The following is a 13,339-nucleotide window of genomic DNA, read 5'->3' on the forward strand; positions in this document are numbered from 1 at the left end:
CTTCCTTAAGACCAGCTAGACGCCAGAAGTGTTGTTTCTCATTCACATTTTCTCATTTTGTTTCCTTTCTTAAATTCAGTCATCTAGACTTTGCTTTACACAGCTAACATGCTAAAAGCAGGTTATAAGGTACTCACCAGTGTTAAAGCCTCTGCCCAGTGCTGGCCAGGGTCGATGGTTCTTCCACAGGTTCCCCAGATACCAGTCACTCTGGTTCTCTACCAGACCTAGAACTTGCTGGCCTGCCAGACACATACATATCATGACTGTTCTCACTTGTTTTTTGTTTTGTTTTTTTGTCTCAAACAAGCACCTTTTTATCTCCACAACCTTCAATTCATTCAACTCTAACCTGCTGCACAGTGGCTGCAATGTCATTAGTAATTACTGATTTGTAGTATTTTGAGGAAAAAAATAAAGGCATTTCATAAGGGATGAGGACAAAACATCATGATTATATTGGGAGGAATAACTGTATGCCACAGTCCTGGATCTGGTGACCCAGTGTTTGTGTTTTTTGATTTATATAATATAATATTCTTTGATTATCGTTATTCATGGTTTTGGTTATCTTTATTTCTTAGGTTCATAGTGATCTTAGTTCTTCCTCAACTTTTATCTAGCCTGCATATAGTCGGTGTTCCTTGTTTCATGTCGAGACACCCTTGTCTCTATGTTCTGCATTTCCTGTGTCTCCCTAGTCAGTTGTGTCTCCATGTCTCAGCCTCAAGTCTGCATCTTTGTGAATGTCTCATGTTTTCTGTCTCATTTTGTTAGATTAGCTCCAGCTGTGTTCCCACCTGTTTCCCATCCTCTCGTTACCCCTCTGTGTATTTAAGGTTTGCTGCTGGATGGACTGTGTATCTCCCCTGAGGGTTCTACTTTCCCCATTTCATGCCGGTTATTTTGCTATGAGCCTATGTTTTAGTTTCTTCCCAGTTTAGGCTTTGTAGTTTATTCGTTGTCTCTTTTCACGTTGCATTTGTGTCCTGTTCCGCTGCTAATAAAGGCTCACTTTCGGTTTAAGTCCGTCCAAAGCGTCTGCATTTGGGTCCAATGTCTCTCTACTCCGCACTCCGAGTTCAGCAAGACTTTGAAAGGACATATGTAGATTGTTTAGATAAGAGAATTTATAGAAACAATCTGCTCGTTTCTAGAGCGGGTTGATTGCATCATTTGAGAAAGTGTTTCAATAGCAGTAACAGTAGATTAAAACTGCACGAATGACATAACATGAGCTTAATAGTGGAGTGAAAAACTGTTGCCTCAGAGCAAGAAGGTCTTGGGTTTGAATTCACTATCTGGCCGGGGCTTTTCTATGTGGAGTTCTCTCCTATCAATTGTCTCTCTGCAAGAAAGACGCATCAGTAGCAGACACTTTAGGGTCAAATATCATAACATCCAGATCCAATAGAAACCTAATCATATCATAAAACCAGCTTTTATGTTAAATTCACAACAAAGTGTCAAAAACTTTAATTGCTGCCTCATAAATGGAACCACGCTGCAATAAAAAGAAGCAAGAATTGAATTCACTCATACATTTAAAGCTTTTGAGTCACTGAACAAAAAGTATAAAGACAGCAAGTGGGTGGAATTAAATATAACTGGGAGATTAAGAGAAGAGAGGAGGAGGGGAGTATGCGGGCTTTAAGGTGAGAGATTACTGAAGGCAGCTGGGCAGAGATAAAGGTTGAGGAAAGAGGCAGTGGGAGCCTGGAGAGAAGAGCATGGGTGCAGTGGTGGCAGGTTTAATGAAGGCTATAAGGAAGATTAATGAGAGCTTATTGCAGCAGGCAACAGAGAGCAGGGTGCTCCTTTACAAAGGCTACGAAACAAAGAACGCAGATCTGCCTGAGCAGGATAATTAGAGCTCAAATACAAAAAGATATAGTTTATAAAGGTTAATCAAACTGGATGGCCACAATATTTGTGTGAAATTAGTTGAGTTCCAAGTGAAAAAACCCCCACAGGCAACAGTTATTCAGTGTTAGACTGCATCATGAAATAAATCAAAAACAGCACTGTCCGAATGTTCCTACAGCACCTGAACTAAGCAGGAGTGTGAGTGGTAGTGACAGAGACAAGGCGCAGCTCTTTGGCCCAATTACTCACCCTAAGAGGTGTAATCTAGCTGTAAACCCAAACACTCAAACTACTTAAATAAATTAATGTAAACTTATTTTTTAAAAACACTCCTACTAAAATGGTAAATGGCCTGTATTTGTATAGCGCTTTACTAGTCCCTAAGGACCCCAAAGCGCTTTACACAGCCAGACATCCACCCATTCACACACACTACTAACTCAAATAGCTTAGGTTCCTGTAACATTTTTCAACATATTATTTTTAATGAACTTATTAGCAGTGTTGGTCAACTTACTAGAAGATAGTAATTAGTTACTAATTACTGATTACTTCTCCAAGAAAGAAATCCCATTACTTTACTGATTACTTATTTTCAGAAGTAATTAGTTACGTTAGTACTCAGTTACTTGTTAAAAATATGATACACAACCTGAATACGTAATAAAACAATAGACCTTTCAACCCAATTCTATTTTTTCTGCATAATCCATCATATAAAATTAATCAAATGAAAAAAGTCTCTTTTTAAAATTAGTTTTACGAGTTTTAATGTTTACATTTTATGCACATTGCATTAAGCAAAAATTATATGTAGCTGTCTTTGACTTGAAGAAATTTGTTTAACATTTAAACCTGTTTTCTGCATATTTCAAAAATATAAAATAAAAATTTTTTGTGTTTACACTCACTCTTTCAAATAGATGCAAGTAAAACACAGCAAAGATGAAATAAAATCAAAGATTCAGCTGCACTGAGTCCTGTCGCTCTTAAATCTATTTTCACCTGTTTAGCAGGAGTGGGGCGGGTGGAAGTTTGCCCGGTGCTGCAGCGGTCATGTCAGTGGGGGGATCTGGGGGTTTCTCTGTGAACTTCACATTCCTGTGGCAGTGTGCTCGGTGTTTGCTCAGATTTTCTTCCCACGCACAGTTCACAGCAGACGCTAAGGGGGCAGGGATAGCTCAGTAGGTAGAGTGGTCGCCCCATGATCGGAAGGTCGGGGGTTTGAATCCACTGAACGGCTACCCTGAGGTACCCCTGAGCAAGGTACCGTCCCTACACGCTGCTCCCCTGCGCCTGCTTAGTGGCTGCCCACTGCTTCACTGAGTGAATGGGTCAAATGCAGAAAGTAATTTCCCCACAGGGATCAATAAAGTACACATTATTGATGTTTCTGTCCCTTTTTACGGAATCAAACTCAAAGTAATGTCAGTACTTCCACGCTTTTGTCATGGTCCGTGGTCCTGTGTCTGTGGAATGCGTGATGCTCGGGTAGCCACACCCCCGGGCTGGGTCATCACCAGCACACCTGCTCTTCATCACGGTGACTACACGGAGATCTACTTAACCCGGCGCTGACGGATGCTCCACGCCAGTCCGTTAGTCATCCCCACAGTGGTAACCAGACTTCCACGAAAAGCGTGCATTCTCTGCTGGTTTGGAACTGTGTTTAACCTGCCTACTTCTGTCCAGGTTTCTACTCGGCGTCTGCTACCTGCCTGTCCTCCGGCTCAACTGGATCTCGCGGTGCTCACCTGGCCCACTCACCATTTCCACGGACTTCCTGCCCCCACGGACTGCCACACTTCCCTCCCGAGCTCCCACGGTCCCGTTCTATCGTAAGCCCCCTACTCTAACTCAGTCCTGATGTGTTTTCCCCGTTTCCTGGCTCCCTAGTAATCATCTCCCCTTTCTATTGCAGCCCCCACCGTCCCGATCCCGGCTTCCTCGTGTCATTGTTTCCCCGGTTTTTTAGTTTCCTGTTTCGCTCTCTAGTTTCCCCGGGTCGCCTTTCATTGTTACAATAGTGTTTTTCTGTTAGCACGGAGTCTGCGCCTGGATCCTTTCGTGCCCGCGCACCACAGCTCATGACAGCTTTACAAAATCATTGTTTGGTGACGCAGTAGCGCAGCGTGCTTATGAGAAAGTAACAGTCATCTAATTACTTTTTTCAAGTAATGAGTGAAGTAAGGGGTTAATAGTAATCCCTTACTTTACTCATTACCTGAAAAAAGTAATCAGATTACAATAACACGTTACTTGTAACTTGTAATGTTTCTGCGTTGCCGGCTGGTACATATGTACATTCAGATAGTGCACCTTATAAATCACTCCTCGTTAGTTTGTGGTCAGGAAGTGGAATTTCTTGCAGATTCCGGGGCCACTCATTTTGTGTTATGCTCAGATTCTCTCTTTCCACAGGCTGTCTTAAGTGAGAAGTTCACTCATTCTGGATTTGCATCAGGAACCGTTCAGAGGGAAAATTTCACCGTAGCCCCGTCTTGTGTAGAAGGGCAGGGGCAGAAATTCAGACACGGGTCTCTGTGGTCTGATCTGTGTCCCGTCAATTTGCTTGCCAGAGACTTAATGTGTAAATTAAATATAAATTGCATCTCCTGCCATGATGGTATTACACTAACGCAATCAAACTGTGATCATATGATGGTGAAATATTGCCCCGTGATCCTGGCTTTCGCTTATGAATGGAAGCTGGGAGGAGGGTTGCTTGTTGAAGAGCTCGCGGCTGCATGCCTCCAGAAGGCCCATTCTCCCAGCAGTTACATTAGACTGGACAAACATGCTCAGCATGTAGAGCTCTGTAGTATCCTCAATATACTGAAGCAGGTTAGGTATCCAAACAAAGAAGAATTCCCACATTTAGAATAAGAAGAACAGAACAGGCCAGTGCACATACTTCACAGAACAAGTTATAGGTGCACGTCAGTGAAACTAATCCAGTATATCACATCTTTTATGAAGGTAGAACTGGAGAAGTGTTGATTAAAGAATAAGAACATTTTGGAGGTTTTAGTTTGCGATGCTATTGAAGTGCATCACACAGAGAGGTTTTTCTGTTACTCTCACTGATATGAGGACGCTTGACATTTTCAGTAGAAACAATAATAGCAACGTGTCTGGACAACAGTTTCTAAAACAAAACTAAGCTTTTTACATTTCATAAAAGTGGGAACAGAGGAATGTTGTATGTTTAGTTCAACTAAGTTTTATTTATTCTTACCAAATCCCAAAAGCAGTCACCTTGTGGCACTTTATTTTCTTTATCATTATTCTTTTCTCCTTCTTTTAGCTGCTTCCTTTTGAGCTTGCTACGCTGGATCATCTGTCTTCATCTCACCATGTCCCTGTATCCTCCAGCCTCTGCATACATTAACCTCCTCTGAGGTCTTTCTCTTTTCCTCATGCTTTCAGTCCATGTTAACCATCTGTTGTTCAGTATATCCACTCTCACTCCTCTGCATGTCCAAATTATCTCAGCTTTGCATTTTTAAGTTCAGAGTTCAAAGACTCTACAATAATAATAATACAGAGAAACACCAAACAGGGAGGGGCGGGGCCATCTGAGAGAAAAGGAGTTGCATTACCTTTGAACTTGTGGAAGACGGCCCAGAGTTCAGCAATGTCAGTGGCAAAGGTGATGTCTGTGTCTAGAACGATGACTCTCTGTAGATCTGATGGCAGGGTCTTTGTCAGTACCAGTTTCATTAGCCCATAAATCCCAGAGTAATGTTTGTTAGGAATCCATGAGACTTCGGACTGAAACACAAGAGGAAATAAGGGTTGGGATCATTTACTGTTAAATAGAAATAGCTCATAATGTTTCGCATTAAATAAAGCAGTAGCCATGAGATCATTAAGCAGCCCAATCAGTAAAGCAGGGTGATGGAGTCTGTGTTCCCCACCTTCAGCTCATCTGCGTCATAGAAGTCCACCCTGACGGCAGGAACCATCCATGTATGAAACAAGGAGGACAGGATCTGCTGAGCAATGGAGTCTGTGATGAAATGGAAATGAAGGGGATTCCGCCTGTAGACACACACAAATACCAAGCTCCAATGAATTCACGGCTTTTACTTTTACTTCCTGCATCATATCACAAAACATTCAGTACATGCACAGTGGGAGTTTGGAAAGGACAAACTGTCCATTTTTACAAGAAACTTGAAATAAATTCTGCAAAACGTCACCAATGTGCCCATGATCCACATATGTGTTTCTCATATTCTCTGAAAAATGTTCATCACACATCATGATGTCTAACACACAGATGGCATATTAAATGAGCAGCCAACAAAAATGTGAATACTCACCAGCTTGTGAAAGCAGATAAGTTAACAGCAGAAAACAGCATTATTTCCTTTTGTGTCCTACATCCACCAACATTTTTAGGAAACTTTTGATCTATTAATGCCACAAGTGGGCAATAGGCTCATGGTCACATTTTTTCATTGCGTTTATTTACATGAGCTGTCCGCTAGAAGAATAACCATTTTAGCAATGTTTGTGAGAGACTGAGTTTAATAAGGCACAAGACGTACAGGTACAGGAATGGAAACTGTTTTCACATCCATTTCAAAATGCACTCATCTTTCCTGTTGTCTTAGAACCCAATCTTTTCTTGTTTAGCACATAAATATAAACTGTACTTTTCCTGGTCAATAAGACTATGTGATATGCTTGAGAACTCCAAAACAAGAAAACAAGTCCAGTTGTTTCAGCTTCAGCATTAATAAATGCATGTGTTAAACCCTAAGGCTGCAAGAGACAGACATGGCACACTGATGGAGAGATGATAATCTTACATCTCATTTCAGCTCAGGGAAGAGGTGTGAGGGATGGGAGTATAAAATAGGTGTTCAGGACTTCCGAATCAGGTCACAGGAAAGTGACACTAAGCTGAGGATGTGAGCACCCGGGGGTGTCTTATGCTGATTGACTTTGTGTATCAATGTGTCAGCTGCACTGGCTCAATAAGCACTGAAGGCTGGGAGCTGTCAGAATGTATCAGAACCCAGAAAATCAGAAAAGCTGTCAACACAGCAGTGCACATTGAAAAGACCTTCACATCCTTTGGATAAACAGCAACAAGGTTTTGATGGGACGATTAGAATTGTGCTAAAAATAAAGTGTCACGTACATCTGATTATAAAAACTATTAGGCTGTAGTGACCCATGACAATTTCATCCTCATGATGCAACGGCGTTTTCTTGTGGATTTGGTGAAAGACACTAAGATCCACTGTGCTCATATCTGCTCAGAGTGAAGGATTATCCTAAACTACAACAGATGGCGTGTGTGTGCAACTGGGGCACCTTTTCCCCTCTCAGTGCCCAAACAGTCAGACCATTGGCTGTCAGCCTCACAATATCCTATACGACTGTGCTTCAACATATCTAATATATCTGTTTATTTAATATACTCGACTGACTGCTTCTGCTGTGTGGTGTGCCAGTCTACTGTACATTTTTAGAAGTTTAAATTTACATCCACTTCTCTTTTAAACTACCCCAACTTTTCTGTGAGAGACCCTCACTGGAGATGAGAGCTCAAGTGTGGTAGAGCAGTTTTCAGTGCAAGAGACTACAGTTTCCAAAGTAAGATCAAGACCCTCATCGTGCTCTTAAGATATTCAACAATGACGGAGAAAATTTAGCCGAAACATCAGAACCGTGGTGCGTAAAAGAGTCCCATCTTGTGCAGGCTCAAACCTGCACCAAGACAATGCTCACTCACTGACTCAACCAGCCATCACCTTTAGCCTCCTATAACTTCCTTGACCTTCAGTGTCACAGTGGCCATATTTACATCAGATAAGGCTTTTGATTTTATAGATCTGTTCTCAGAATCTTTTGATCACACCTCATTACTTGTAACACTTTTGGAAATGGTAACTAATTAGAAAATAGATATGTAGGGAAGGTATGGTAGTCATAGTTAAAAGTAACAACTGTTGAATGGGCATACATTGTCCACATTCATTTTTCAAAAATTGTTCAGCCAAACCTCTTGCTTAGAAAGCTTTTTTTTGTAGACCTGTAACAACGTCATGTTACTATGGCAACAGTATTTACTTTTTCCCTGGTGCAGCCCTTGAGGTTATCTGTCTGGAACAGGCCACTTTAGCCTTAAAAAAACATAAGAGTGGCTCACAGTCACAGATGTGTGACTGAGATGACCACACAGAAATATATTCGCTCTCACTGACATCGAACAGAGCCAAGAGTAGGAAAAACTCTCTGAAACTGAGTGCTTCGAGCAGTCTGAAGCCTGAGCTGCTAGGTCATAGAGATTTCCTGCACGCTGACCTCAACTTTTTGTATTTGTCTTAATATTAGCATACACCATTGTAATGCAGGGTGGATGTAGCTCAGGAAGTAGAGGTCATGCATTCATCAGAGTGTGACAGAAAGCACTTATGTGTAGTAAAAAACAAAAGTGCTTCTATGAGTGGGTGAATGAGGCATGTTGTACAAAGCGCTTTGAGTGCTTGTCACATCAGAAAATAGCAAAGACAAAATAGGCTCATTTTGAAACTGATGACATTATTTTTCGGCTGAGGTCGTATTATTGAGACAGGACATATACAGTTGCTGCTGAACAGAAGACAATGATAAGAACCTCCACTATGTGACAGAGTGCAGCATAAAAAGGCCATCTCTCAGGAGTGACAGCATCAGTCACACAGACAGGCTCTTCTACAAGGCTCTCCATCATTTAGGCAAGAGATTCACTGGTAGCAAAAAATTCATTTGCTAAAACATCTAGCGGCAGAACAGTAAATATAAAGAATGAAATGGCACACATCTTTAAGCTTGTTTCACAGGGAATTAATAGCATATTCAATAATGAATTACAAGGTGACAATAGAGGGAAGAAATACCAAAATTAAGTAATTTTGTTTAAATCTGCAGGTCAGCTTGTCACAAGGTCAGAGTGGATCTGTTGATCAGTGTCCTAGATGCTGTTCCACATTTTGATTCACCAGGATTCCCTACACAGTCAGAACAATCCAACAGGATGACTGCTCAGGCAACTGTCTGCTCAGGAGGAGGATCCATCATGTTTTCACTTCTTTAGTGAAGGGGAGCCCAATGAGTTGTCTTTGACGTACCAAGTATGTAGCCAGTCATTTATATAAAACACAATTAGGCAGAACGGTCATGTTGATCTAATGATGGACACTTCTGTTTCTGACTTGGAGAAGACTCATAAAAACTCAAGAGCCTTCTTATTCCAGCTTCAGATGTAGTTAGACATTTTGGACCCAACGTGCCACCAACTACCTACCTGCAGTTGTTAGACTCTGCATTTGGCACAGCTGAGGATGGGGAGGAACTGTTGGTGAGGTTCATGAACACGTAGCAAGATTATTATGGCTTACTTGCATCGCTTGCAGGTGGCATTGACCGCATTGTATATAGGGGAGGTATACAGCCACAACAGGTCAACAAACACTTCCTGAAACAGTTTTACAGTGGCTGTTGAGACCATCACTTGCTTGCTGTTCTGCAGCTAGAACTTAAGAATCAAGAACCCCCATCACTTGCTGAGCTTTTGTGGCTGCTGCGTACTGCAGAACATAGGCAAGAAACAGAAAGTAGTTGAATAAAACTGCACCTCTTTACTACAAAACTGAAGGTTGTCTCCCATAGACAGAATGTTCAGCAAGTGAAATACAGGCTGAATCTGCATCAAGCGACATCAGCAGGTTAAAAAATCTGAAAAAGCTGACCTGAAAAGCCAACTGATTTCCCTCATGGAACAAATGAAAACCATAGCTTCTAAGAAAGAACAGATACAGAAAGATGAAACTAAAAAAACCTGACCATGCAAAGACCAAACCAGGGCCCTCTTACACAGCACCTCTACTTTAAAGCCAAAACTGTGTTAGTGTTTTCATTGTGGAGAGGATGGTAACATTGTGGCCACGTGCGAGTCAGATTCAACTCATGCCTTGGTAGCTGCAAAAAAGAAGGAACTAAGAATTGTCAGCAGTTATGGGAACGCCAGCAAAGGAACACACCTTCATTAAACTGAAGACATTCCCTGTCGTGAGACAGATGGGAAATGCAACGGGTCAAACACGTACGACTGATAAGAAGCCTAAAGTGACTGCTAAGAAGTGTGTGATATTAACATTGCATGCTGAGCGAGGTAATTTCAAATTACCCAAAGGTTTGATAGGGGTAAAAACTACAGCACAGGTTCAAATGGAGGGCAATTGTGATAGCTGCATAATGGATACAGGCTCCCAGGTTACCACAGTTCCCGAGTCTTTTTACAATCAGAACATGCCACAACATGAGATCAGAGCAATCCTTAAGCTTTTGGAGGTTAAAGAAGCCAATGGCCAATCTATGCATTATCTAGGCTACATTGAGATTAATGTTGTATTCCCCAAGGACTTTTTGGGTGCTGAGGTTGAAGTTCTCACACTTGCATTAGTGGTTCTAGATGACTTGACTTTGGGAGATCAGGTAAAACACTGCGTAAGCTGTCTGATGAGATTCCATTTAAGCACAGTAAAGCTGTCCAAAAGCATTTGCAAGAACTTAAACAGCCAGGTGTAATCAGGGAGTCCACGTCACCATTCTCTTCGCCCATAGTGGTGGTGAGGAAAAAGAATGGGAACATGTGTCTCTGTGTTGATTACAGGAAGCTCAATTTGCAGACAGTGAAAGATGCTTACGGGCTCCCGAATTTGGAGGAGACCTTCTCCACGCTGAGTGAGTCCCAGTGGTTCTCTGTCCTCGACTTAAAATCTGGCTGGCCATCCCTCCCTAGTTCTGCTGGGGGTTTCTTCCTGTTAAAAGGGAGTTTTTCCTTCCCACTGTCGCCAAAGTCCTTGCTCATAGGGGGTCATATGATTGTTGGGTTTTTCTCTGTATGTATTATTGTACGGTCTACCTTAAAATACAAAGGATCTTGAGGTGACTGTTGTTGGTGATTTGGCGCTGTATAAATAAAATTGAATTGAAATTAAATTAAATCAATACCGATCCTTTCACTATGGGACTTGGTACTGCCTTGTATCAGGAGCAGGAGGGTCAGATAAGAGTCACAGCATATGCTAGCAGGGTTTTGTGTAAGAGTGAGTCTCATTACCATGCCCACAAATTAGAGTTTTTAGCGCTAAAGTGGGCAGTTACAAAAAAACTTTGTGATTACCTTTATGGTAGCCAGTTCAGTGACAGTAGTCCTTTAATATATGCAGTGAGCTATCGTTGGCTAGCAGCACTTTCTATGTTTAACTTTTAGCTTCAGTGCAGAGCTGGAAAGCTGAATTCTGATGCAGATGGTCTTTCAATGTGACCACATCGAAAACTGCTCAATGACACTGTTTCACAAAAAAGAGCAGGAACGTACATTCAGTGAACAGTGGTTCACTGAAACAGATCTGTCTGGTCAAGGAATCACAGTTGGCCCAGATGTGGTACCAGCTATATGTGAGAAGCATCTCCTTGGCTGTAATCCAAGTGAAAACACAGACGTGGAGTGTGCGTTCACCCTAGTACACTCAGCCTTGTCTGTAGCTGCTATACCAGATGAGTTTGTAAATGAAGATCAGTGTGATGATTTACTAGTTATTCCCCACATGCCAGTAAAGCAGCTAAGAGCCAATCAACAAGCTGACCCATGTTTGAGGGAAACCATAGCTCAACTTGAGACTGGGAACAAGGTTTAACCCAACTTTAGAAAGCAACTGCCTGATATCCCCTTGCTAATTAGACAATTCAGTCTTCTTGAGCTACACAATCAAATACTGTACCGGACACATCAAGTTGTTGATTCTGTAACCTGACACACTGTTCTTCCGGAACAGTTTCGAGATGCAGTCCTCCAGAGTCTCCATGATGATATGGGACGCTTACGCAATGTACATACTCTCAACCTCGGTGAGAACAAGATTTTACTGGCCAAGCAGATGTTGAGGGAAAGATTTTGAGAGAAAAGATTAAAACCTGTTAACACTGTGTTCTGAGAAAGTTCCTTCCTGAAAGCGCTGCTCCTTTGAGCCTATCATGCTCAAAGGACCAAAAGAGCCTGAGTAATATTAAGGACATTTTTGTACTTACAGACCAGTTTATTAAGTAAGCCATTGCCATCCCAACACCAAACCAGAAAGCTCAAACAGCCAATTGTCTGTGGGGTAATTTCATTGTCCGCTATGGGATTCTTGAACATTTGCACAGTAACCAAGGGCCTGACTTTGAATCACACATCATCAAAGAACTTTGCAAAATCATGGGTGTTCACAAAATACATACCACACCCTACCACCCTACCAGTGGAAACACTGTGGACTGTTTTAATAGGACTTTGCTGAACATGCTTGGCACATTGGAAAACAAAGGCAAATCACAGTGGCATAGCTATTCGAAACTGTCGGTCCATCCATACAATTGTACAAAGAATGATGTAACAGGATTCTCATCTTATGAATTAATGTGTGGTTGTCAAACCAGATTGTCTGTTTTAGTGCATGCTGTCTGCCTGAGAGGGAAATATAAACTTGCTGAGTGGGAGTCAGATGTTTATGTTGCGGTAAAACAAGATAAGAGATCTCCCAATTTACACCATAAAACCTGAGAACAAAGAAGCTTCTTGGCGAACTGTTCATCAAGATCTCTTACTCCCGTGTGGCTTCATCACACCAACTGGGGAGAAGCCTGTTACGACAAAATTCAAGCACAAGCCAATAACGCGGTTATCAGCTAAATAGTATGATGAGACTGAGCCTTCTGAGACAGAGGAGGATACCATCCGGCTTCATGAGAGGCTTCCCAAAGAAACCACCCAATTCACCACAATATATGAGGTTCCTAAATCATGCTTTGATAGAGCTGATAGTGAGATAGTGCAGCCAAGTTTAACTGAAGACTGCTTAGGCGTCGATGACACAGTGATCAGAGAAAACTTGTTTCATGATAATCCAGAGACCACTGTAGAGTGAAAAACACTTGACTGCTGATGCTCCCGAAAATGAAAGTGACTTAGCAGACATGTCCACTTTCTAGGGAGACGTTCTCCGAAGTGGAGAAGACTCTAACATTGACCCTAAGGCCATTAACAACAAAGATTCACAGCAAAGTGTGGAAGGTTAAAAAAATGGACACTATTAGGCATTCAGTCAGAAGCAGACTTCAACCAGAAAGACTGCAGCATACCCACTTGGGAAACCCACTGATATCTATTGTGCAATATTTATTCCAAGGCTTAAGCTTAGCTTAGCTTAACAGAGCAAAGTTTCAAAAACTCACCAGGGGCTATTCCCTCAAGTGGTGAAGTCACAGCCATTTCTGATGCAAAGTGACTTGCATTACTTTAGGAGAACAAAACTAACTCTGGTTTCATGACTGGTGAAATGTAGAAACATTTTGAACTTGTCATTTGTACAATACAATAAAAACAGAACTTGAATTTAAAACTAATTTTGTTCATGCTTCATTCCTC

The 13,339-nt window shown here is 41.7% G+C and overlaps 1 protein-coding gene across 1 annotated transcript in view; it reads right to left on the reverse strand.

The window, feature by feature from the left end:
* Positions 1-13,339, reverse strand: part of large1 (LARGE xylosyl- and glucuronyltransferase 1) — a 57,969-nt gene that overhangs the window by 18,363 nt on the left and 26,267 nt on the right. The window contains exons 5-7 of the mRNA XM_013910146.1: positions 5,787-5,910; positions 5,469-5,640; positions 127-242 (exon numbers count right to left, since the gene is read on the reverse strand). Of these exons, the coding sequence (XP_013765600.1) occupies positions 127-242; positions 5,469-5,640; positions 5,787-5,910 (412 nt within the window). The remainder of the gene's footprint in view (positions 1-126; positions 243-5,468; positions 5,641-5,786; positions 5,911-13,339) is intronic.

This window comes from Pundamilia nyererei, unplaced genomic scaffold (genome assembly GCF_000239375.1).
Source record: "Pundamilia nyererei isolate P.nyererei 1_Seehausen unplaced genomic scaffold, PunNye1.0 scaffold00036, whole genome shotgun sequence".
Classification (NCBI taxonomy): Eukaryota; Metazoa; Chordata; class Actinopteri; order Cichliformes; family Cichlidae; genus Pundamilia; species Pundamilia nyererei.